The 27,036-nt window shown below is 37.5% G+C and overlaps 1 protein-coding gene across 6 annotated transcripts in view; it reads left to right on the forward strand.

The window, feature by feature from the left end:
* The window catches only part of LOC148941823 (G protein-activated inward rectifier potassium channel 4-like), a 187,633-nt gene that overhangs the window by 156,377 nt on the left and 4,220 nt on the right, over window positions 1–27,036 (forward strand). For all 6 annotated transcript variants that reach the window (XM_089103705.1, XM_089103702.1, XM_089103701.1 and 3 more), the window contains 3 exons: window positions 3,357–3,618; window positions 20,058–20,239; window positions 22,637–22,864. In XM_089103705.1, coding sequence (XP_088959831.1) covers window positions 3,357–3,618; window positions 20,058–20,239; window positions 22,637–22,864 — 672 coding nt within the window. The remainder of the gene's footprint in view (window positions 1–3,356; window positions 3,619–20,057; window positions 20,240–22,636; window positions 22,865–27,036) is intronic.

Raw genomic sequence — 27,036 nt, forward strand, 5'->3', positions numbered from 1 at the left:
GAAGTTCTAGTTCACTTTTAAATAGTCAAAAGATATTGGAGGGCAACAAGCCCCCCCCCTCGATATCTTTTTTTCCTAAAACCCATCCGATAAGAACTTTGAGATAGCTAAATTTTTTTTAAATAGTTCAAAGATCTTATAATAAAAACTCCGGGGTCGATAAAACCCCCCAGGGCCCGGAGGCAGGCGTTGTAACTAATGCTCTCGGGGCATATATAGTTTTTATGGAAGGGATGCTCGTATAAACTTCGGAGAGAGCTCATATGATTGGAAATTGAAAGTTCTCGTTCACTTTTTAAGAGTCAAAAGAGATCGGAGGGCACCTCGCCCCCCCCCCGCTCTCTCTCCACCTCCTATTTTCCTCAAATCTATTCCATAAGAACTTTGAGAGAGCCATTTTTTTCAAAATGGTTCAAATAATATATAAAGAAAACTCAGGGGTCGACACAATCCTTCAGGGCCGGGGTAGGCATTGTAAGTTATGCCTTGGGGGCATATATAGCTGTTGTGGAAGGGATGCTCGTATAAACTTCAGAGAGGGCTCATTTGATAGGAAATTGAAAATTCTAGTTCTGTTTTTAAGAGCCAAAAGAGATCAGAGGGCGATTATTCCCCCAATGTTCCTTTTCCCCAAATGCATCCGATAAAATTTTAACATAGCTATTTTGTTAAAAATAGTTCATAGGTCAGATAGAAAACTCCGGTGTCGATACAACCACAAAAATCCCTGGGATAGGCGTTGCAAGTTTTGCCCTGGGGGCATATATGGTTCTTATGGAAGGGATGCTCGTATAAACTTCAGAGAGGGCTGATTTGAATTGAAATTGAAAGTTTTAGTTCAATTTTTAAGAGTCAAAAGAGATCGGAGGGCCCCTAACCCCCCCCCCACACCCACCCTCGCCCTTTTTTCCCCAAACCCATCTGATACAAATTTTGAGATAGCCAATTTTTAAAACAGCTCAAAGGTCAGATAAAAAAAATTCTGGAGTCCACACGACCCCCCTTGGCCCGGGGGGCAGGAATTGTAAGTTATGTGCTGCGGCTGTATATAGTTCTTATGAAAATGATGCTCGCATAAACTTCGGAGAGGGCCCATTTAAATGGAAATTAAAAGTTCTAGTTCATGTTATCAGAGTAAAAAAAGATTGAAGGGCAACTAGCCCTTCCCACCCTCCCCGCCTGTGGTTGTTTTGGATGGATAGACACATCTGATAAAATAATGATGTGACCATTTTGTTAAAAATAGCTCAGAAATAATATATTAAAATCCTAGGATCGACACAACCCCCCAGGGACAGACGTTGTAAGTTATACTCTGGGGACGTATATGGTTCATATTGAAGGGATGCTCGTATAAACTCCAGAGAGGGCTCATTTGATTGAAAATAGAAAGTTCTAGTTGATTTTTAAAGACTCAAAAGAGACCCTAGGGCAATTAGCCCCCCCACGCTCTTTTTTCCCCAAACCCATCCGATAAAAATTTTGATAAAGCCATTTTGTTAAAAATAGTTCAAACATAACATAATAAAATCTCCTAGGTTGACAAAAATCCATTTTTTCACTTTGATATTGTTACTTTGATACCAGCTGTGATATGTTGATGAACATTTGATTTTTTAAGAAAAGTTCGGTTTTCAAATAAGGAATTTTTAAAAACTTGAAACTTTTTGCATTCAAAAATGAACATAAACTAATTAAAAAAACTTTCCGGAAAATAAGTTTTTCAAAGAAAAGTAAAGGCCATTTTAAACTTAGGCTCAGAAGATGCAAATACCTGTTAAAATTTAAACTCAAAGCGACCAAAAATTACTATTAGATAATAAGTGGAACCCAAAATGAACAGAAATTAAATAAACAATCACAGCAAAAAACATAGAACAAGTAATAATATAAATGAATAAATAGATCTTAAAGTGGGTAATGCTTAGATTGAATATGAAAATCAAGCTTAAAACGAAAAAAAAATATTTTGCTATTGAAGCATAAATGAAACTTAAAACGAACAGAAATTAAATAAACAATCAATGCAAAGAAACTTACAATAGATATTAATATAAATGAATAAATTAATATTAAAACGAGTGAAACTTAAATTGAATTTGTAAATAAAGCTTGAAACGAACAAAAATCACTACAGACAAGAGTTTGGGTATCGCCTCCTTCTCTCACTGTAATGTCTAAAACATACTGCGTCATTGCGCTTTACTGAAAACTATATGCGTCTTGAACATTCTTGGAAAGTATAAACAACATCAAATTATATATTTGATGTATAATGATATTAATTGTTGAAAAAACCATCAGTTCTAGAATTTATTTAATTGTAATTTTATTTTTGTTTTCAATGTTGCAAGAACTGCAAGAGAAGAAAATATTTGTAATATAATTAGTTTTCATTGAAGCGCCAATGACGCAGTAGGCTTTAGGTTTTTACAGTTAAGGAAGGGGACAGTATCCAAACTCTTGTTTGTAGTAAACTATATTCCTCTTGAACAATTTTAGAAAGAACTAATAAATTAAACTGAATATTTTATGTATAATGATATTAATTACTGTAATATATGCGATAAAATTGGTTGGTGTATGCGAAAATATAACAAGTTTTTATTGTTTAAAAAAATAGAATCGTGAGAAAGATTCAAAATTTAGTACAAAGAGCGAGGCGGTGAGGAGGGGATATCCCCTTTCATGTACGGAATAATTTTTGTTCGTCTTAAGTTTTCATGTCGCTCCTTACTTTCAGTTTAAAAACATGTTTTTTTTATTTTTTAATAAAAGCCGAGCACCAGTACTTAATTTTATGTTTGGTTAATTGTGTTACCTACGGATGTGTGTTTAATGTTTATTATGTATTGTGTAATATTTTTAATTTAACCAAATATCATATTTGTTTAATATTTACTTTTTTCACTACCGCTTGAAGAAAAATGTGCTATTGAAGATTTAGGAGAGGCACATGCAACATTTACTTTTTTTCATTGGGTATTCAGTATTCATTATAAAATAATTTCCCAAGACAATTTTTCACATATCTTGAAAACAGATTTAGGTTTGTCTTTTTCACTAATGTTCCATCACCCTTTCTTCTGAAGGATATCTCATGCCCCTTAGCTCCCGGGGTCCTTGCCCCCCCCCCGACATAAAATACTGTAGCTACGCCTCTGTATGGCTCTTTTGGTAATATGACACTAATGTCCCTAGTTCTTTTTTTATATATTCTGCTGAGACAACCTGACAACCTGTCCTAGGAGACGTTACATGGAACGTTGTTAATTCGCTAGTTTTTCAAAGCATGATTCATGATCTTTTTCAATTCTTGGGTAAAATATTTTCTGATGACAAATTTTTATTTGCAGATACTGACAGTAAAACATAGCTGGAGTATGGACGTTCGGTTGGTTTCAAAAAACGGAGAATGTAACATAAGTAACGCAAATCTAACCCAAAATTCCCGCCTTCTTTCTGACCTTTTCACCACACTAGTAGACGCAAGGTGGAGATGGATCGTCTTACTCATTGTTATTACGTTCTGGAGTAGTTGGCTCTTCTTCGCAATTTTTTGGTATATCATTTGCTATGCTCATGGAGATTTTGAAATTGATAATCTTCCCAATGGGCGTAAGTAGTAACAGTTTTATAATTGTTTTTATTGTTTATCTTTGTCTCTAAGATAAAAGTAATGACATCAGGTCAAGCATACAGAAAAAAAAACCTGACACTTAACTTAAGTTAAAAAAAATATTAAAATAAATATATAAAATTTGCGGCGAATGAAATTTCTTAGCTTGACCTCCTGGGACCTGATGTCCAACCGGTTGTATATTCGTTTACGAATTTTTATCGTTCAACCTACTGCAAATCTGGACTTAAAGATTGTCTCCTTTTATGCAAGAGGCGTTTCCTGCCATCTTGATTTTTTTTTTCAATCCGGTAACAGTAATGGAGGCCGAACCAGGAGCAAGTGAAATAAAGAAAATCAACTTACGAAAGAGGTCAAAAGGTAAGAAATTAGATTAAAAATATAAAGAGATAGGCTAGACAATATAAAAAAATCAGGCGATATATTCTAAGACCAAAGTATTGACAGGTTTGATTTTCAACACATTTACTGTTATTGCTGCCATCTGACAGAAGGACTTTAAGTCTTGTACAATGGGTTGTGCCTTGTACAATGGGTTGTGCATTCGGTCTTACCTTAGAAGTCCAACGGGTTGGAAGATTGTATTTTTGGAGCTAAGTTTTTTTCTGGTTAGGCCTAACATTTTTTTTCCTTCAGTGAGGCTATTTAAATGGAGTTGACGTATGTCTAAAGTTTCCTACTGTGAGGTATAAAGCACCAACAGTTCCTCTATTTTGCAATGTCCTTGAAAAAAGCCTTGTCCTTGGTTGAAAACATCGATATCAGCGACACGGAAGATAGCGGAGACGAAACCAACCCTGAGTGGTGTTTAACCGGCAACACATGTGCAACAGATGAAGACTAAGTGTCCTCTGATAGTGAAGAAGAGTCTCAAGGCTTTCTAGATCGGGCTAATCTCAATGACTTCTCAGTCCTATTTGACGGAAAAGAGGACGATATTTCACTAGCATATTATATTCCAGCATTCAAAACTGACTCCGTACCAGCCAGTTGCCCAGGAAAAATTTGCCGCCCCCACAAAATGTGGACCAGTTCAGATACCCTGAACGAGCATCATTCATGCCTTTCCTTGTGCATAGATCAAGTCCGCAGGAAAGCTGGAAGCAACATGAATACTTTTTGAAGCACTTTCCTGACTCATTTTTTTGGACAATGGCTTTCGCAATGAATTGTCATTACCAGAAGGCCACAAACAAATCTTTGCTCGCTAGTGTCTCCGAACTGGTGGTATTCTTTGGCATTTCAATTGTCATGAGTAATCTGAAGTTTCCTCGTCTTCAAATGTTTTGGAGCAAGAAATTTTGAGTCCCTATCATCTGCGAGAAAATGCCTCGAGATCGGTTTTTCAAGCTTAGATAGAATGTGAAGTTCCTTTTGTTTGACGAGGTTGACGAGAATAACAAAAGAAATAATCGTCTTTAGAAAGTGCATCCCTTGCTGAATTTGGTGGGAGTTGAGTGTCTAAAGCTTGAGCAAGAACAATTCGTTTGTATTGACGAGCAAATGATTCCCTTGGCTGGGCAATGCAGCCTGAAGCAGTACGTACCAAATAAGCCAAATCCTCTTGGCTTGAAGAAGCTTGTTTTAGCAGGTTCATCAGCTCTGGAGTATGATTTCGTAATCTATCAAGGAAAGACAACCTTTGTGCCAGAACTACAAGCTAAAGGTCTGGACAGTGCCACTGTGCCACACCTATGCCAAGATCTAAGTGAAGGTTCATATCTTTTCTTTGATAGGTACTTCACTAGCATGTCTTTGCTCGAAAAAATATCTGAAAAGTACATAAATGTAACTGGCACTTCCATGAAAAATCGACTTAAAGGTCTACCAGCGACGACCGGTCGTGGACTAGAGAACTGGAAGTTGGACGTCCCTTAAGTTCACGCGAGAAGATCGAGTTGTAGCCGTTAGGCAGTGGTACGACAACAAGCCCACTTTTCTAGCTTCAAGCTGCTATGCCGAGGAACCCAAGCTACCTTTGTCAAGATACAACAAGTCTGAAGGAAAGTATGTAGATATTCCCAGTCCCCTTGTGGTAAGACAGAACAACAAGTACATGGGTGGAGTCGATCTCTGTGACCGCATGGTGAGCTTTCTTAGCTTGACCTCCTGGGACCTGATGTCCAACCGGTTGTATATTCGTTTACGAATTTTTATCGTTCAACCTACTGCAAATCTGGACTTAAAGATTGTCTCCTTTTATGCAAGAGGCGTTTCCTGCCATCTGTGATTTTTTTTCAGTCCAGTAACAGTAATGGAGGCCGAACCAGGAGCAAGTGAAATAAACAAAATCAACTTACGAAAAAGGTCAAAAGGTAAGAAATTAGATACAAAATAGAAAGAGATAGGCTAGACAATATAAAAAAATCAGGCGATATATTTTAAGACCAAAGTATTGACAGGTTTGATTTTCAACGCATTTACTGTTATTGCTGCTATCTAACAGAAGGACTTTCAGTCTTGTTACAATGGGTTGTACATTCGGTCTTACCTTAGAAGTCCAACGGGTTGGAAGATTGTATTTTTGGAGCTAAGTTTTTTTTTCTGGTTAGGCCTAACATTTTTTTTTCTTCAGTGAGGCTATTTAAATGGAGTTGACGTATGTCTAAAGTTTCCTACTGTGAGGTATAAAGCGCCAACAGTTCCTTTCTTTTGCAATGTCCTTGAAAAAAGCCTTGTCCTTGGTTGAAAACATCGATATCAGCGACACGGAAGATAGCGGAGACGAAACCAACCCTGAGTGGTGTTTAACCGGCAACACATGTGCAACAGATGAAGACTAAATGTCCTCTGATAATGAGGAAGAGTCTCAAGGCTTTCTAGATCGGGCTAATCTCAATGACTTCTCAGTCCTATTTGACAAAAAAGAGGACGATATTCCCCTAGCACATTATATTCCAGCATTCAAAACTGATTCCGTACCAGCAAGTCGCTCAGGAAAAATTCGCCGCCCCAACAAAATGTGGACCAGTTCAGATACCTTGAACAAGCATCATGCATACCTTCCCTTGTACTCAGATTCTAGTCAACGGGAAAGCTGGAAGCCACATGAATACTTTTTTGAAGCACTTTCCTGACTCATTTTTTAGACAATGGCTTTCGCAATGAATTGTCATTACCAGAAGGCCACAAACAAATCTTTGCTCGCTAGTGTCTCCGAACTGGTGGTATTCTTTGGCATTTCAATCGTCATGAGTAATCTGAAGTTTCCTCGTCTTCAAATGTTTTGGAGCAAGAAATTTTGAGTCCCTATCATATGCGAAAAAATGCCTCGAGATCGGTTTTTCAAGCTTAGACAGAATGTGAAGTTCCTTTTTTTGACGAGGTTGACGAGAATACCAAAAGAAATAATCGTCTTTGGAAATTGCATCCCTTGCTGAATTTGGTGCGAGTTGAGTGTCTAAAGGTTGAGCAAGAACAATTCGTTTGTATTGACGAGAAAATGATTCCCTTGGCTGGGCGATGCAGCCTGAAGCAGTACGTACCAAATAAGCCAAATCCTCTTGGCTTGAAGAAGCTTGTTTTAGCAGGTTCATCAGGTCTGGTGTATGATTTCGTAATCTATCAAGGAAAGACAACCTTTGTGCCAGAACTACAAGCTAAAGGTCTGGGCAGTGCCACCGTGCTAAACCTATGCCAAGATCTAAGCGAAGGTTCATATCTTTTCTTTGATAGGTACTTCACTAGCATGTCTTTGCTCGAAAAAATATCTGAAAAGTACATAAATGTAACTGGCACTTCCATGAAAAATCGACTTAAAGGTCTACCAGCGAAGACCAGTCGTGGACTAAAGAGAACTGGAAGTTAGACGTCCCTTAAGTTCACGTGAGAAGATCGAGTTGTAGCCGTTAGGCAGTGGTACGACAACAAGCCCACTTTTCTAGCTTCAAGCTGCTATGCCGAGGAACCCGAGCTACCTGTGTCAAGATACAACAAGTCTGAAAGAAAGTATGTAGATATTCCCAGTCCCCTTGTGGTAAGACAGAACAACAAGTACATGGGTGGAGTTGATCTCTGTGACCGCATGGTGAGCTATTACAGATTCAGCAGCAGGACAAAGAAGTGGCCAGTTTGAGTTCTTCATCATTTCATTGATTTGACACTTTCAAATGCCTGGCTACTCTACAGGCAGTATTCAATCAACGGGAACAAAACCTACGATCAGCTGATCCACTTCAGGTTTGAGATTGCTGAACATTTAGTTGACGATCTTCGGCGATCAACCGAGGGTAACTTTAGCGAATGTGAAGACGATAATGATGACGATAAACTGGAGCGGTCAACTAAAAGAAGAAAAGGATGCCCTTTGCCATCCGGACCGTAGAAGAAATCGAATGCAAAGCATCTATATCGCTACGACGTGACGTTGAGGAATTCGGCTCGATGCCAGATTCCTGGATGCAAAATGCAAACGAAAGTGTTCTGCGAAGCATGTCAGGTCTATTTCTGCTTTCAGGTTGGCAAGCAAGTTCGAGAATGTTTTTCAGATTTCCATAAATGATAAAGGATGTTTTTGTGTGTTATTGTCTTATTGATCGTATTTTTTCTCATGGCATTTTGTAACTTGTGTTTGAAAATTACATGAAGTTGAGTCCCAATGTCCAACGGGTTGTACATCCCCCCCGGACCCTCAGAATGTTAAAAAAAATAAAACTTTCATTCTATCGTCTGGTGCTATTTTTTTTATCGGTAAATTCCAAATTTCATATTCGACCCTACTCAGGAACATACCCAGGACTCAGGAGGTTGAAGTAAGATACAGGATTGTGTGAAAAGAGGTTAAGGGGATGTGCAAAATTAAATAATCACCCTATTCCCCCCATTATAAAAGGTTTTAGTTTGTGTGGCCAAGCTATTCAGAATTGACTAAGTGATCTTGCCAAAACTTGTGGAGCTTGAATAAGAATTCCAAATCCACGACAGAAAACTAAAAGCCATAGTTAAGAGAATATACAGTAGCGACGAAGGCTATACTCTCCATTAAAAATATGTGACACAAAAGTAAAACCAAACAAAATTCGTACTCGGCCTTCGCGCGATACCGATCTACACACCAGGGTGAGCTTATGGAAAACCTGTGAAACCTATGGAAAGGCTGTGACGACACGGCTCAGAGTCTTTACGCGCGGTATGAAATATATGTCATGTTTGGAAAAAGAAGTCGCTACTATGTATTCTCTCTAATGTGCTAAAAAGCCAACTTGCACTTTCCTGGAAGTTTTGGGAAAAATATTTAACTTCTCCCGTTTTGTATTAGAGATAAGAATGTTCAAGTTCATCGGAATTTACATCAATAGTAAGTGTGAAATTTTAGTTTAACGATTAGAAGGAGCGGATTTTTTTTTTTTAAAGTTTGGGAAAGGGGTAGTCCCTAACATGTTCTAGGAAAACGTAAAAATCAGCTCGAAGAAATACCATTTGAACAACTTTACAGTCTTAGGAGTTCCTTGTGAAGCTATCCAATTAAATTTAAACTTTGCCAACGCAAGAGAAGTATTATCTTAGCTGTTGGTATAATGAATAGACAACACTTTGCTTAAAAATAAGTGAAAGGTTCTTTTTGTTTAAACTAGCTTCTGGTTAGCTTTTGGAACTGTTGACACATTCAAGAACCCCTATAAATTTTTAGCAAAATTTTAAGGAAACACCATTTTAGCAACCTGGCAACTTTGGGAACCATTTTAGCAACCCTGTGGTCCAGGAAATATTTGATAATTGTTGTTTTTATCTATCAGGCAGTCAGGTGATGCTCAAGCTCGTAAAATAGTCTTAAGGCATCGAACGCTCTTAGGTAAGGGGCAAAAATCAAGAATAATAGAGATGAGTCCATTATTTTGCTGAAAGGGAAAGTGGGTCAAAATCTCACATTTTCACGGATTTGTAGGTTGCTTTCTGTCTTAGCAGGCTTAAAAAAGAATAGAATACAAATATTAAATTTGCTAAAAATAAATACAATCCGTCTTCATTACTATCAGGGAGAAATAGAATTTATATGACTGTTAATAAGCGGGAGGCAGTCATGATATGTGGAATAACCGTTTTAGGGCGACATTCCATGCCATGGCTGCCACAGGCTTTCATTTATAGTTTAGAAATTGTCTATTTTTCAGAATACCAAACGAAAAACAGTTCTTAATTTTTACTGTAAGGTTTAATTAATTCATTTCAGAATATTTTTTTATTTATGTTCAGATTTTTTGTATGCACTAGTCAAGATTAAAAGTAAATTCATCCAGTTTTCCGCAGAGCAATTTGCAGTTGTAAGCGATGAAATAAGGCCTTTTTTTGGACAACTATAACAAGCAAAATTGACGAGCCTGTACATTTTTGTCATTAGCAGTAGCATTTATGTAAATGACCGTCAAATTTTTGACGGTATTATCATAAAATTTTTTTGATATTATCAAAAATACACACAACAATGCGCACTCCAAAACAAAAAAAAATATTGTATGGAGTACAAAATAAGAAAAAAAACTAAAATTGCAAAATAATGCAATAGAGAGATAGAATTAAAAAATATGCACAAACTCAAAAGAAAACCTCAAAAAGGTCAGTCAAATAAAATCATTAGCCAAAAACAAAAAAAGAATCTGCCAATTGTTTAAAAGCCTAATAAACTTCAGAATTCAGCAAAACAAAAACAGTTACTAGAGATAAAATCAACAAAAAAAGAATATATGGATATATAAGGAGGCGGGGTTGAATGAGGAAAAAGTAACCTGAGATGGAATGAAACATTGATCCTGGAAATAAAGAACTAACCTATTAGTAAATGTGTCATAGTTCCCGACATGGAACAAAGTGGTGAATTATTGTAATGTGTCTCCAGACAAATTCCCTAAAAAATATTTTGTCCTTGTTTATGTGTCGTGGACGTTTCGCTAATCGCTAATAGTGCCATTACATAAACTGTCACCGTCATTTGTGATTGACATTAACATTGAATAATTTGTAATTTTCCTTATTTATTTTAGGACAAATTGCCATGATGTATGAGTACCATCAGACTGGTGACTTTTTTTCATCTATCATTGTAAAAACTGTCGTGATTTTTATTTATGTTGGTGGACTAGTCTTTATATTTACATGATATTAGAAAAAGGGAAATTATTTTTTTATTTAATCGTTGTTTCCGTTTAGGATTAACTTCTCCCCCCCCCCTTATTCCCCAAAGAAGTTTTTTTACCACGCATAATTTTAATTATCTTCTATCCTCGACCCCCAAAAAAATACATTTCCACACCCTCAAAAAAACTTCCTGGAAGATTCAAATCAAGCCCCCAGGCGTGGGACAAGCCGGAGTATACATAAAAAAAAACTGTGAAAAACCCATTATTTTGAATTAAATTAAATTTTATTTAATCTAAATAAAATTTTGCATAATAGCATGCGCGAATCAGATTATAAAACCCTTAATTGTTTCTGGTTTAAGGTTTGACTGACAAGCAGTACCATCAATTGGGGGACACGAAGGTCGAGGGGAGATAATTTTCCTACTGGCTCTTCCCCCCTACATTTTGAATAATGCCTCTTTGGTAGGTATTTTCGTTAGAATATACCTTTTTTTGGTATTTCGGGCAGAGTAAGTTTGCGTGGTTACAATTTTGGCTGGTGTAATTTTGTATCATGATCTTGAGTGGCTGTTGTTCCTTGGGGGCTCAATTTATCTCTGGGTATACTTTTATCAAGGTGATGTGTAATCTGTTAAAGCCATTAGTTGTTCCCCACTTCTCCAATGATGATTTTCATCTCAACACAAATTATTATATGAATAGATGGCGACGTATCCATAAATGCTGAAAATTGCGTCCAAAAATCTCATAAATTGCACTCAAAGAAAATAAGACAAAGCATGAACCATTCTTTTAGAATATCACACCTTTCAACAGCTATAGTTTCTTATTGTACGGTAGGATTTTTACGGGGTAGAGCCCTCAGTCTATTCCGTTTCATCCGTACCTTACAACGGTACAACGATTCGGGGTATAACGTTCCGTCTGCAATCTTCCTTGGATACCACCCTCAGTGGGTGTGCTCTTCCCTGGTGGTTATTTCTGTGACTACAATTTTCTGCGGAAACACAAAATCACGTCATCATGTTGGTGATAATGAATTTAAATGGCCTTCCCTGTAAGATGGAGAGAGAAAAATGTGACCAAACATACGATTTCAATTGAAAACAATCACATTGTTTGTAATGAAAAGAAAAACAATAGTCCTCTGTCATATGACAAAAAAAACTTGGTGGATTTATCGATGAAAAAATTGTCAAGATAATGGAGATAAGAGGTGAGACCTTTCAAAGAGATCAAAATATGAAAGGTTGTCACACTTTCAAAACATTTAGGAATTACACTTCTGGTGATGACCCAGAAATTAAAAAAAAAAAGTCTTAAGAATGTCTTAAAATTACAAAAAAAGTTCTTAAAATTACAAAAGAATAAGTCTTAAAAAAAATTCAATGAGTCTTAAAATGACAAAAAAAAGGTTTTAAAGAAAATCTTACAAATGTTCCTGTAGAAAGACCTCTCTTAAACATTTTGCTTAATTAGAAAAATCGGTTGATGTAAATTGTTATGTCTTTAAAAATTGTAACAGAAATATCTTCTTTGAAGCCAAAACAGCTTCAAGGCTAACAGTGCAATCAAATATGCCAAACATAATGAAAAAATTTTTGCTGAAAATGTGTTTTTGAATTCTTTGCATAAGATCATATAAACTTTGTACCTTTATATTTTCCATCACGCATACATAATACCACACATTATCCCTGTTACCCCTGGTACCACGTATTGCTCGATTTTACTTACACCTACTACAACAAACCTGCATATAGTCAGCAATAAAAGTTTAGAAGTAAAATTTTGATGGTCAAAACTTAAGAGTGCCCATCAAAACTACATAAGGGAAAAGTTCCTTCAAACGCGTTTCCAGGTGAGACTATGTGTGGAAAAGTGATTAATGCTAGAAAATATACCACATTTGTTTTAAACGTAGCATGATTTTTACCGTCGAGGGAAAGGAGATTCACCTCGCCGTGGTGCCTCTTTGACTCTAGTTCAATTTCTTATTCAAGTCCATTCATCCTGATTAGACGTCTCGGGTCACTGCTTTTGACACGTATGAAGGTAGATTTCGGTGTAATGATCTGTCATGTGCAGTTCACAACATTTCAACTATTACACTAGTTTCATCCATTAAAGTTAGCTGTTATGTTGCAGAAAGACGCTCGTCCACCCTATTGCATGCTTCGGTACTTGTTTTTCGATAAATCTGAAAGTAGGAACATTCAAGCTTCACCAACAACCTTTCGCAATAGATTATATGACTCCAACACTTTATCCTATTTTATTGCAATATATTTTGTCACCTCTCTGTGTTCCTTGTTTCATGATTTGTCAAGTTCTGTTCACACTCTCTTGAGTCCTTTCAAGTAAATAAAAATTTGTAAAGTACATATTGTGTGATAATATGTCATGCGCAAATCCTGTCAGTCAACCTGCAGTACCTGCAGGTTGCATCTATAAGCTAGCTTTAGATCATAATGGGAGCTATAATGGAAGCTCATAATGGGAGCTAGCATCTATAAAAGCTAGCTTTTAAGTTCCTAAAAATGTAATGATTCGCTCCACGTATGCTTTGGCACTTGTCATTATAACCAATGTTAACCCGCTCTGTCTTTCATGTTGCATGGTTTTTCAAAGTTCACTCACATACTTTTGAGTTCCGACAGTTTGTCAAGTGATTAAAGCTTTACCAAGTAAATATTATATAATGATCTCCCATGCTCACTTAGTTAGGTTCAAACTATTACAGTGATTCCATCTGCAAAAGCTAACTTTTAAGTTCTGAAACAGTGACGGTTCACTCTATAGCATGCTTCACTACTTATTTTTAAATCAAGAACCTTAAAGCTTACCTACAGCTTTTACCAACATATTTCATTGGTTAAATTTGTTTTTTTCTGACTTATAACAATGTGTAATACCCTTCTCTGTGTTCCATTCCAAGGTCCGTTCACACTCTCTTGAGTCCTGTCAAGCGAATAAAACTTTGTCAAGTATTGTCTGATAATAATAATAATAATTTATTTATGACCCACTTTTATACAAAACAAGCGGAGTAAAGCACACTAAAAAGGAAAAAAAATCAATCAAATACACAGAAACAAAGATAACTTAAACCTTAATCACTGACAAAAACACACGGATAATATTATGGATAATAAATATCTGTCATGCACAGTTCCTAATGGCTTAACTATTAAATTAGCTGCATCTATAAAAGCTGATATTTCAGTACCAAAAAGATGATGGTCCCCTCCATAGCATGCTTCCCCACTGATTTTTAAAACCAAACTGGAAAATAGAACCTTAGGATTTCCTTGAAGACCTTAAAATGTTTGTTCCTTATCTATTATAATGTGTAATATCACCTCTCTCTCTTCCATATTTCATGATTTTTCAAGTTCCGTTCACACTATCTTGAGTCCTATCAAGCGAATAAAACTTTGTCAAGTAAATATACTCTGATGATCTATCATGCGTGGTTCCTGACAGCCTGACTGTTATGCTAGTTGCATCTATAGAAGCTAAAGGTCCAAAAATAAGATGATCCGTTCCAAATGCTTTATTTAATATTTATCTTTCCAACCAAAATGGAAATGAAGGCCTTAAGCTTTACCAACAGCTTCCCACAACGTATTATATCAATCGAACACTTTACCCTAATTTATAATAAGATATTTTATTCCATTTATTTCCCATGTTGTTTAATTTGTTAAACAACGTCTTGAGTTCTGAGAATTTGTCAAACAAAGAAAATTTGTCAAGTAAGCTTTGCCTTCAAAGGCTTGTATGTGGGGTTAAAAATAAAATTCTCTAAGACTATCTTGTAAATTTATAAAACAATACTGTTTTTCTTTAAAGAAAAAAGTAACAATATATTTGATTGATTGAATGTATAATATTTACGTATCTTTCCTTTCGTTTCTCCGAAAGTTTCTGCTCAGTTTAAACAATGCAATGGTTCCCAGGTTTAAATTGACGTAGATAATAAGTCACATTATCGCTATATAAGCCAAAAATGATTTTGTTGTTGTTGTATCCCCCTTGTATACCTGGCCATGGATCCTTTCGAGGGGTAATAAAATTATTATGTTTCAAATCTGTATTTAATGGTGAATAAACTTACTTACTTACTTCAGCTCTTTCAAACCTGTAACATGAACTTCAAATTATTATAAACATTTTCTGTGCAATATTCTTCTATATTTTTACAATTTTAGGGCACTGAAAAGACTCTCTAAAAAGCCCCATCTCCCATGAAATTCTTCTCGTTCCTCGGTGTTTGGGATCCCTTCACTGAAATTCTCTGATGGTCAGCTAACCAATCGTGCGCAATTACTATCGTTCGAATATATTTTTAAAATTCTCAGGAGAATACGCAAATAGGGGACGCTTAATATAAAATCAATCATTGGTGTTGTAACCTAATCCTACTTGACCGGAATAATATATAAAGCAGACACTGTAAAATACGAGGTAAAAAACCTGCAAGATTACGCACCAAGAACTTGCAACGTTAACATTTAGCAAAAGTTGCCGAGTGACAAATACAGAGTACTTTATTTAGAATACAACTATCCCAGACATGGGTGCCCATATGGTTGGGGGGGGGTATAGGGGGCTCCAGCCCCCCTGACTGAATGATGCGGCCTTATATTTTATGTCTTTGTTTTGAGATTTCTATTATACAGCACTGGAAGTGCCGATTAGACCAGCTAAGCCCCCCTAAAATTCAGGTTATGGGCGCCAATGATTTCAGAGGTTCATGGAATAGGTTTAATCTTAAAATCAAATGACTGACTAATACTCCGACAAAAGGTGACATCAGAGAGAGAGAGGATTAAAACACCCAAAATGCTGCTTGAGAGCTCGATATTAGCAAAGAAGCAGAAATTCGAAAATGTTCACAGAGTCAAAATGCAGTAACAAGATCAAGAGAGTGTCAAAAATTTTTGTCATTGTAAAAACTGTATGAAGGAAACATCAGGTATTTAAAAGATTAGCTTGGAACTAAGATATAGTGACCCGTATGTCTCAAATGTCTAATCACAACCTGCCTCTCCTCCTCCCCCCCACCACCACCACCACCCGAAAAATAAAACCCGCTTACGTGCCTGCATTGCCGTGAAAAGAAAAAGCGATAATTTCCTTCCAGAAGCTTTTGATTTACCTCATTCTAATGTTTAGAAAGTCAATTTATGAGTCTGTTATGGATTTAGTTTAGATTTTTTTTTTTTTTTTTTTTTTTTTTTTTTTTAGAGAGAGAGAGAGAGAGTGAATTTTGATTGAATTGACCAGGGGGATGTTAATAGGGGGATGGTCTTGGGTCCTCTCCGACTCACTGAGCTGATAAGGCTCACTTTCTATGATTTAGATAATTTTTCCCGGGAATTTTTTCTTAAGAAAAAGAGTCTACTATTAAAAAAAAAAAAAAAAAAAAAAAAAAGGAACGACGATCGAGAATAGAACTTTTTAAGGCCAACGAAAATACTAGACAAAAAACAAAATATTTTGGGAGGACGACCACCTCCCTTCTTCAGCGTTATAAGAGAAAATTAGAAGTCACATTTTCTGAACGAAAATGTGAATGAAATATTTCATATACAAACAAAATTATGAAAACAAACAACACAGAAAGCAAAAAAAAGATTGAGAGAATTGAAAAAAATGTGAAAACCAAACAACGCGGATGACGAACAAAAATATCAAACAAATATAATCCAAAATTAGCAGGATTAGAAATTTAATTCCCCCAAAAAAATAATTTCAAAAGTGACCTGCTCAAAAATATAAACGATTATCAAAATCCAATGCTACTCGCTCAATAGTAAATAAGTAACTGAATTGGTATGTTTAATTGGTAAAATAATTATTTAGTATTGGGTGAGCAGCATATTTTTTGCTAATTTTGCTTGTTTCTCCGCGTTGTTTGGTTTTTATATTTTTGTTAGTTCTTCCATTTTTTTATGATGGCTTTCCATGTTGCTTGTTTTTATCAGTGTGTTTTTATCCGAGTTGTTTTATTTAATTTTTGTTCAGAAAAATTTAACGTGTTTACTTCTAACTTTCTAACGCTGCACTTTCTAACTTTCTTACTTCTAACACTGAAGAAGGGCGGTGGTTGCCCTCCCGAAATACTCGTATTATTGGTCCATTAGTTTCATTGGCCTCGTTAGATTTGTCATTAGTTTCTCAGTCTGCATTTCTTTAGTTTATTAAATAAAATAATAAGTTTTTTTAACTGAAAGTAAGGAGCGACATTAGGTTCAGGTTCAGGTTTCTGGTTCATACTTTTTTATTAACAAAAAAACAACTCAATGTGACAACATGTCGCAATAAAGCAATAAGATGCTTGAAAAAGCGACCGGTTGGATATCATGCATGCCAATTCAACACACCAAAAAAAATGAAAAAAGGGGATAACAATAATAATAAATGAAATTAATGATAAATATATAATGGCACAAAATACAAAAAAATAAAAATAAAATATCTACACACACACAAAAAAAAAAGCCTTCTCTCGAACCTTTAACACTACCAAATTCCTGAAAAGAAATGATTTTTAATACGGGTTTTAAGTGTGTTTCACTTTCAGCTTGACGAACAGAATCTGGGAACGAATTCCAAACTGACAGACCCATGTGTCTAGTCACTTGACTCGCTCTCGTTGTGTTCCGTGGCTCAAATGCAAGACTATCCGCACTCCTAGTCGAATAATCGTGATAAAACGAATTAGGCTTAAAAATATTCATAAAAAAATCCGGTGCAAGACCATTCAAATGCAAATACTCCAATTTGATAATCCCTTATTTCACCAACCTTTAAATTTTTAAACTTTCTAAAAATGATTCAGTGCTATCAATACCACGATCATACCTTCCAATCAACCTTATAGCCTTATTCTGCAGAACTTGAACTCTTCTAAAATTGCAACTAAAATTACTCGCCCAAATCAAACAACCATAATTTATATAAGGCGATATTAATGAAAAATACAATAAAAGCAGAATTTTCAAAGGTAAAAAATTTTGAAAACGGTTCAGAACTCCAAGGCCTCGCGCCAGCTTGCATGCTGTGATGTCGCAGTGTTTTCTCCAACTCAAGTTTCGATCCAGGATGAATCCCAGATATCGGATCTCTTCGACTAGTGAGAGCGGTAGACCATAGTAAATAATGACACCAGGGAGAGTGGGAGCAGAACCAGTCCTCCTAAACATAATAAAATTAGTTTTTGATGTATTGACGCTAAGTAGGTTAGCACAAACAAATTTATGTAGGCCATCAAGGGCCTTGTTTGCCTTGAACAAGAGCTCGTGCAGCGACTTTGCTGTAATCACTAAAGCCATTGCGCCAGCAAACGAAGTAACTGAAACTCCGGGAATGTAGAATCTCATTGTGTCTACCAATATCAGGTACAGGAGAAGACCAAGAATTGAGCCCTGTGGAACACCACACTTTATGGGAAACGGCTGAGAAGATTTGTTGCTCAAAGTCACTCGTAGCTTCCTTTCACTTAAATACGATTCAAACCAATTTAAAACACTACCCTTTATGCCTAAATAATACACCCTTTCCAACAAAATCTTAAAATCAACAGTGTCGAAAGCATTTCTAAAATCAATAAAAACGCACATGCACTGCTCGCCATTCTCAAGTACTGATTTAATAATTTCCAGAAGATGCTGGACTGTCTGCGTCGTCGAATGTCCTTTCCGGTAGCCAAATTGACCATCGTGTAAAAGACCAATTTTCATCAGATACTCGTAAAGCCAGTGATGAACAATCTTTTCATAAATTTTTGAATAAATCGGGAGAATTGATATTGGTCTCCAATTAGATATATCAGTTTTGACTCCACCTTTGTGCAACGGTACAACTTTAGCTATTTAAGGTTCATTCGGAAACATCCCCTTTTCAATAGAAATTTTGATCTGGCATACGAGAACAGGAAGCAAATAAACCAGACCCCACTTGAGCATTCTGGGGCTCATTCCGTCAACTCCTGCAACGTTTGACTTAATCGTGATAACAATCTTGCGTACCTCCTCTTCAGTACAAGGCTGGAAATTCATTTCGAAACCTCTTCCTCGCTCATCCACAAAACTGCTTGATTCGAAAACACGGGAGTTCCTTGCTTCTTCTTGAATCTTGCAGCCAATTTCAGAGAAATATTGTCCAAATGCGTTGCAGATTTCCTCAGTTTCTTCCAAGGTCCTATTATTAACGTAAAACGAACAGAAACTATTTTCCATTCGTTTTAAGTTTTAATGTCGCTCCTTACTTTCAGTTAAAAAAAAACTAGTTTTTTTTATTTAAGTTCAGAACGTTTTTGAATTAATGCAGGTTTTGATTTTGTCTCACCGTGCATGAATAATTAAAACAAAATTTTCATATTAATGTTACTTTCTTTGGTTAAATGGCTTTCTTGAAAGTTGTTTAATCTCATTTACGAACGTTTTTATTAGTAATAAATATACGTAACTTACGAATCAACTTACGTAACTAACTGCAATATTTATATATTTTTAATACGTATATTAGGGGGTTCGCTCCCTAGTCAGTACCTCCCTCTCTACGCTAAAGTTCAAATTTTATTCCAATTCTTAAAAAATTACCCTTAATCACAAAGGCCGTTAATTAGAATAAATAGCTCTTATGAAAGTACTAAAAATAACTCTAGCGTAAAGAGCGAGGTATTGACTAGGGGACGAACCCACTCATGTACGTAATAATTTCTGTTAGTTTTAAGTTTTGATGTTGCTCTTTACTTTCAGTAGAAAAACTTGTTTATTTTATTTAATTCCTGATCGTTTCTTAAATAATGCTGGGAAATTCGGCGCCCCCTTCATAGCAATGTCCCTTCCCCATGAAAAATTCCTCCAAGGAAAGATCATTTCACTTAACCCCTGACCAACCCGCCCCCCCACTAGCAGAAAAAATCCCCCCTGAAAATGTCGGCTGTCGCCGGTCAAATAGCCGGTCAAAATGGTTTACGAAATTTTCTAGTTTCTCCTTCTTGTTTTTAATATTTGGAAAGTCAGATGGTCTATTCTGTAATAGAAGAGTTGTATATCTATTCATTAAAAATTTGAAGAAGAGCAGATTTTGAGGGAACGAATGCTTATCCGCTTTAAAATATCTAACAATAGAAAATTTTATTCCACTAACAAATTTGAGAATTATTTTTGTGAAAAGCCTTTCTGCTCTCTTTAACATCTGTATAAATGAATTAACACCTTTAGACACAATACTGATGAAACAGTGATCAACTATGCAGGCACTAAGTCAGAGTCTACCTAAAATGACCCACACCTTAATTGAGGTTTTTTTAATTTTTATTTTAGCTCGGCAGAAAAGTGGTGAATTCATTCCTTGCGTCGGCGAAATGTACAGCTTTACATCTGCCGTCCTTCTCAGCATCGAAGCACAGCAGACAAGTGGGTTTGGAGGTAAAAGACCAACTGAGCACTGCCTTGACGGAATATATCTTTTCTTCATTCAAATCATCTTTGGTTTAATTCTTGAGGTATTTTTTTTTTATTTCAAAGCGTGTAGAATGTAAAAAGATATATAATATATATATATCTATTGTTTAGCTTAAGAGTTTTCAAAGACAGAGACAAGTAAGGGCCAAAAAGTTGATCTTTTTTTAAATGCAGGCAGCACAGGTAGTTGATGTGGTAGTGCAGGCAGTGAACTGCCACATAAATCTGCGTTGTAGTGCACTGATAAGTCAGTTTGTAATAACGGCAAGACGAAAATATTGGAAGCCTAAGCTGCCTCTTCTCTTGTGAAATTAACAGTTGCAACTAGGTGCTTCCCAAAACCGCCACAGGATCACGGCCCTATCTGTTGAATATGTGCCAAATTATATTGGTACTTAACAAGGCCGTATCCAGGGGGGTAGGGTGTTTGACCTTCCCACCCCATAAATATTTCTCCAACTCGTAAAAACGTAACAATAAGTGAATATAAACGAACTTTTGATGCGTTTTTTGAATATTTTATAGAAAGTTGAAAAAAATTATTTTGTAGAGCTCCCCCCCCCCCAAAAAAAAATATGTTCCTGGTACTTGTCATCTTATCTAAGTGCAAAAAATTAAACTTTAAAAGTTTTTTTTGGTACTTGCGAGCCATTATATATTGAGCCCCGTCTTAATTGATGTCGAGACTTGTCCTACTGTCGGTCAACGGTAGTAAGAATTTTTTTTATTAATAAAAATTGTCAGGAAATAATACAAAATAATATCAGTTTGAAAATATAAATATAAATAGATTTTTTCCACAAAAAGTAAAGAGTGACTTAAAACCTTAAAAGGATAAAAATTTAGACTATAAAAAACAAGGTAACAAGTTTCAAGCGAACAGAATCTACAATGAATGAAAAACATGATACCTAAAATAAAAAGAAATTACAATAAATTTAGGTCAAACTTTATAAAAAGCAGAAGTCAAGAAAGTGTGGTCTTTTCTCTCCTCATATCCCCCAAAAACCAATGCTTCAATTTGGTTTTACTAAAAACTATTAAGATTGCCTACATCTAGAGTTTGTGTAGCCAATTGAAGAGCAAGTACTTTGGTCTTAAAGAAAAGTTTATAATTAGTTTTATTTTATGGCTTATTGACGAGGACAGGGAGGCAGTATATTGTTACAAGAGTGGTCTAAAATTTTTAGGGAAATAGGGGGACAGAAAAATACCAAGAATTCGTGAATTAGATAGAAAATATGAGAAATTATAGGAATTTATTGTAAAAGCTTTAATAACTCAGGGGAGCGGGCCTGAGGGCCCCTGCATATGTAACTGACAGTATAAATTTATCCAGCTGGTGCGGTTTACAAATCTCTTGTTATATTACTGTTGTTTAGCCTTTACCTTTGTTTGAGAGAGAGAGGGAATATCATCATTTTATTAAAAAACTAAAAATCATGCACTTCAGTGACCAACAAACAGTCTCCACAAGGAGTCCGACAAAGATGAATCCTCGTTTTATAGACACTAGACAGAGACGAAATATCACGTAGATAGTTTCGGAGACCACACTGCCTTTCCATGACGATAAAATAAAAGTTCAAAATAGGGAAAAGATCCTTTTTAATAGACAGTGTATAATAAATTTCATAAAAAATACCAGATATTTCGGTGACATATACAGTGACCAAAATACCTGGTGTTTCTTGTGAAATTTATTATACACTGTCTATTAAAAAGGATTTTATCCCTAATTTGAACTTTTATTTTATCGTGACGAAATATCAAGAGAGAGGGAGAAAGAGAGAGGGAGAAAGAGAGGTAGAGGAAGAGAGGGAGAGGGGGAGAGAGAGATACAAAAAATATCGAAGAGATTTATAAAAGTCCCCCCATTACCGACCCCCAAACAGTCTTCACAAAGAGTCTTGAAAAGGAGAATCCTCATATGTAGACACAACACACCTAAGAGAATAAAAGATAGACTACTTGTTTATAGTTGACTGGTAAAAAGAGTGACTTAGTTTCATTGGTTTACGTCTCTGGCGTTGTTTTGTAAGCAAATCACATTATCCTTGGTGTGTATGTTGGAAAGGGAAGCTGAATACATGAAATATACTTGACTAAAAACATACCTGGCTTCAGGAAGGTCTGCCCACAGTCGATGGCTCGACGATAGACAACCGATCTTGATCCCAGTGTCTGCGGTATTCCCTGGGACGGCAAGTGGCTCCAGTCTGAACTTCGTGATTGGTTCTCCTTTGTTTTTGCGTCTTTTTTTGAAGCCAATTAAAAGAACACCAGTTTAAGCCAGTTAAATTTCAAGTAAGTAAAAAGAACGGAAAATTTTCAAAAAATTTCAACAAGCCGAACCTCTGTTTCTTTATGGTAGACACTTTGAGCTTTACCTACCTTAATGCTGTCAAATAAGATTTTTCACCAATTTTTTTATGCAGGCTTTCTTAGTGGGCGTGGTGATCGCCAAGCTAGCTCGGCCAAAAATGAGATCACAAACAGTTCTCTTCAGTAAAAAAGCTGCAATATGTATGAGAGACGGAAATCTATGTATCATGTTTCGTGTTGCCGACATAAGAAGGTCCATGATTGTGGATGCTAAGATTAGAGGAGAATTGGTACGGACAAGAACAACTATAGAAGGAGAGCAAATTACATATTGTCAACAGGTAATATGTGACACAACTAATTACATTTATATAAGTATGTATATATGTGTAAATAAATTACATATCTATTCTCGTTTCGGTTAAGTCGACTATTTTATAAGCTTCCAAAGCTTGCTTGGCCATTGTCCAGAATCTCATTTGTAAAGATAAAACCGGTGTTGAAGGAAAATAAAGTGGGGTAATGCAGCCAAATCTCACTATGGTATATGCTATTTATATTCTAGAATCCAATATAGAACAGGAGCTTCAGTGCTCCATTTAAACGGAAAGGTGGACATGTTATTCATCATTTAAATAAGAGTCATGTAAAAGTTGTAGATTCATTTGAGTCAAGGACCAAAGTGATTCCTTTGACCCTGCCCCTCCAATATTTTTTCTTTCCTTTAAAAGAAAGGTGGGAAAGTTACTCTATGTTGAAATTAGTCGACAAGAATAACTAATTGGACAACGTAGATTTCCAAAAGTAAAATATGTCAATTAAGTATTCTAGGGGGCTTATGTTACCACCTATTCGCCGCCTCACAACGCACAAATTACATATTGTCTATGTAGGTATAAGTCTATATAGACGCATCCCCTAACTAAACACTCCGATCAGGGTGGCTGCAACCTCATGTGGCAGGTGGAGCCCACCCCGGGAATCTCAGTATCTAGGTTAAACCAAGCTCTAATCTGATTCCAGGCCTAGGGTCGGTTGGACTAGTGACCCTCCACCTGAAAATCAAGTGCTACGCAAAGTGACTACATAGCCTCGGATCCTGACCCCATTTTAAGATCTCGACCATCGCGCATCAACGGACATGCTGACGACGTCAGAAAGACTGACAGACTAAACCTTCTAGATCAAAGGGGGCTTCGAATAGCCACCTGGAATGTTTTGACCCTGAATGCACCTACGCCAATGAACCTACTTTCTCAAAAACTTCGTAAGAATAAAGTGGCGATTGCAGGTCTCACAGAAACCCGTCTTACTGGAAGTGGAGAAGAGCGAATAGGCGATAATCACTCGTTAGTCTGTTCTGGAGAAAGCATGAGAAGAAATGGTGTTGGCCTCGCGCTAAACGGCCTTGCAAGAACGGCTTTACTCTTGCACGAAGCTGTATCGGACAGAATAATGAAGACCCGCTTTGGGCACAAGCATGGCAAAATGACAATTTTCGTATGCTATGCCCCGACCAACGATTCCGACGACGTAACCAAGGAAGGGTTCTACTCTGATCTGTCCAGATGTCTGTCAACAGTGTCCCCCCACGATGTCACTCTTCTTCTCGGTGACTTCAATGTTATAGTGCGAGATGATATGGGTGTTTGGCGTGCCACAATTGGACCTGTATCCCCCGACCCACTGAACGATAACGGCCTTCGCCTACTCGAACTGTTCCGATCCCATGAACTTGTGATCGCAAAAACCTACTTTCAACGTAAGACTATCCACCAGTACACGTGGTATAGTAATGACGGTTGCACAAAGAAGATGATTGACTACGTCATTATTTCTAAACGCTGGAGATCATCGCTGAAGAACTGCAGAACTTAAAGATCAGCAGAGCTCGGAAATGCAGATCATAGGCTTGTGTGTGCTGATGTCGAGCTTTGCCTCCATGCACAGCGATCGGAAAGAAAACCAGTAGCAGCGGATATCGGGAAACTAAAGGAGCCAGATATTCGCCAGAAGTATATTGTTGAGATAACAAATCGCTTTGAGCTCCTTGGCACACTCAACAGCAGCGAAGACGCCTGGAAGTATTTTAAATCTCAGAGCAGCGAAGCAGCACAGATGGTGCTTGGCAAGCGAGGTTTCCCAAAGAAATCGTGGTTAACTGACGAAACACTGCAGGTCATAGAGCAAAGGCGGAGGGCAAGACTTCTTGGGGACATGGCCACCTATCGAAGGCTCAATGGAGTGCGGAATAGACTTATTCACCGAGATCGTACTCAGTTTGTTGCAAGGAAAGCCGATGAAATCGAACTAGCAGCAAAAAAGAAAGACATGGGGAGCCTGTTCAAGCCCCTCCGTGATCTCACAGAAAATAAAACACCATCATTGGGACCCGTCCTATCCAGGGATGGGACACTTCTCTCTGATGAGGGTTCTTGTCTCGAGCGGTGGAAGGACCACTTCTGCTCACTCCTGAACAACACTGCCTGTCTATGCCTTCTACTGATAGTCGCAGCCAACCTGGCAGTCCAAGACATGAAGCAGATGCTCCTCCAGACGAGCCTTTCAGCCCCTCAGAAATTGGAAATAAAGTAAAAAGGCTCAAGAGCAATAAAGTTGCCGCTATCTATGGCCTGAGTTCGGAGCTGCTAAAATATGCAGGTCTTGTTTTGCTCCTGTTTCTCCACACCCTGTTCTCTACAATCTGGCAAACCGGGATAATTCCCGAAGATTGGCGGAAGGGTGTCATTATCCCTTTATGGAAGAGGAAAGGCTCTAGAAGCAACTGCTTGAACTACCGTGGAATAACCCTACTGTCTGTCCCCGGAAAACTTTTCTCAATGGTCCTGCTAGATCGAAGTTGAAATATCATTCGTAAAATCTGGCGACTGGAGCAAGCTGGTTTCATGTCGGACCGTTCAACCATCGAGCAGATTTTTACGATCCGACAAATCATAGAAAAAGCCACGGAGTTCCGACAAAAAGCTTTTTTTTACCTTCGTCGACTTCCGTGCTATGTTCGACTCAGTGGACCGAGAAGCTCTTTGGCGGATTCTAGCATCGACAGGCCTCCCTGAGAAATACTGCAGACTCTTCAAAGCTCTACACCATGGGACGGAGAGCTGTGTTCAATTGAACGGCCGGCGCAGCCCGTTCTTTCAAATCACGACAGGAGTGTGCCAAGGATGTGCAGTAGCCCCAGAGCTCTTCAATGTCATAATAGACTACGTTATGACAAGGACTACTTCACGTCTCAGCTTTGGACTCAAGTTTGGAGATTGTGTGATTACAGATGCTGATTTTGCCAATGACTTGGCCATTCTGCCGGACTCCATGGAGCAGATGCTGGAAGCACTTCGAATCCTACGAGAAGAGGCTGCAAAAGTAGAACTGCAGATAAATGGACTAAAACGAAAATTATGGCCATAGCCCCATCCTCACCTGCTGCCAATCCTACAGTTAGCCTGTATAGCACCACTAGCATCGAAGTTGTCCAAAGGTTCACCTACCTGGGCTCCATAATTTCTTCAGATGGCTCGCTTCTTTCTGAACTACAAGCGAGAATATCCAAAGCGTCTTCTGCCATGGGCAGACTGAGCCGTCACCTCTGGCGACAACCAAACATCAGTCGCACAACGAAGCTGCGGATTTTCAACGCCCTTGTCGGCTCTGTGATGCTCTATGGAGCTGAGAAGTGGCAAGCTTCAGCCGCAACCCTCAAGGCAATTGATGTCTTTCAGACGAAGAGCCTGAGGAGGATCGAAGGTCTACGATGGTTCGACTTCGTCAGCAATGAGAAGCTGCTGCAGCTCACCAAGCAGTTTCGGTTTTCGACCTAAGCAGCCGAGCGAACACTACGATGGTTCGGACACCCAATTCGAATGCCTCCACACATCCCTGCGAAAACGATCCATGACTTCGACCCTGTCATAGCTGGTTGGAAGCGACCTCGCGGCCGACCGAAGAAACGATGGTCTGACAGCCTGTCCGAGTTCCTGACGATGGCAAATATCAGGTTCAGCTATGTGCAAACGCTTGCCATGGACCGAAGCGGATGGAGGGGGCTGACGTCACTCTCTACACCGAGCAGCGCCCGGCAGGAGACATAAGCTAAGCTAAGCCTTAAATAATGAATTTTAATAATTAGAATCCCTTTAAATCGCAATATGACTGATCTAATTAGACTAGACTGTAACAACCACTAGGATATTTTCCTACGCGTTTTCATATAGAGCTTCCCGTTCAAGACCAACATCGTAAGCACATCGTAAGCACAGGTACCTATATACCCATTCTAGGGTTATCTTTATCAAATCTGCAGCTAAAGTAATGTATCGAGCAACTTAACTCCCAGCTTTTCACAGTTAGGTTAGGTTCTAACAGTTTTAGTCTTGTTAAATAATATTTATCAAAATTCATCAAATGTGGGGGTTCTTCGGCGGGGAAAGGGGTAGATTACTCAAACGAAAGTAGTGGTAAATATAACAACCTTCATTGTAAAGTCACTGTTTTT

This window comes from Artemia sp. Qi Xiang Cuo, chromosome 17 (assembly GCF_049724085.1).
Source record: "Artemia sp. Qi Xiang Cuo chromosome 17, ASM4972408v1, whole genome shotgun sequence".
In the NCBI taxonomy this organism is placed as follows: domain Eukaryota; kingdom Metazoa; phylum Arthropoda; class Branchiopoda; order Anostraca; family Artemiidae; genus Artemia; species Artemia sp. Qi Xiang Cuo.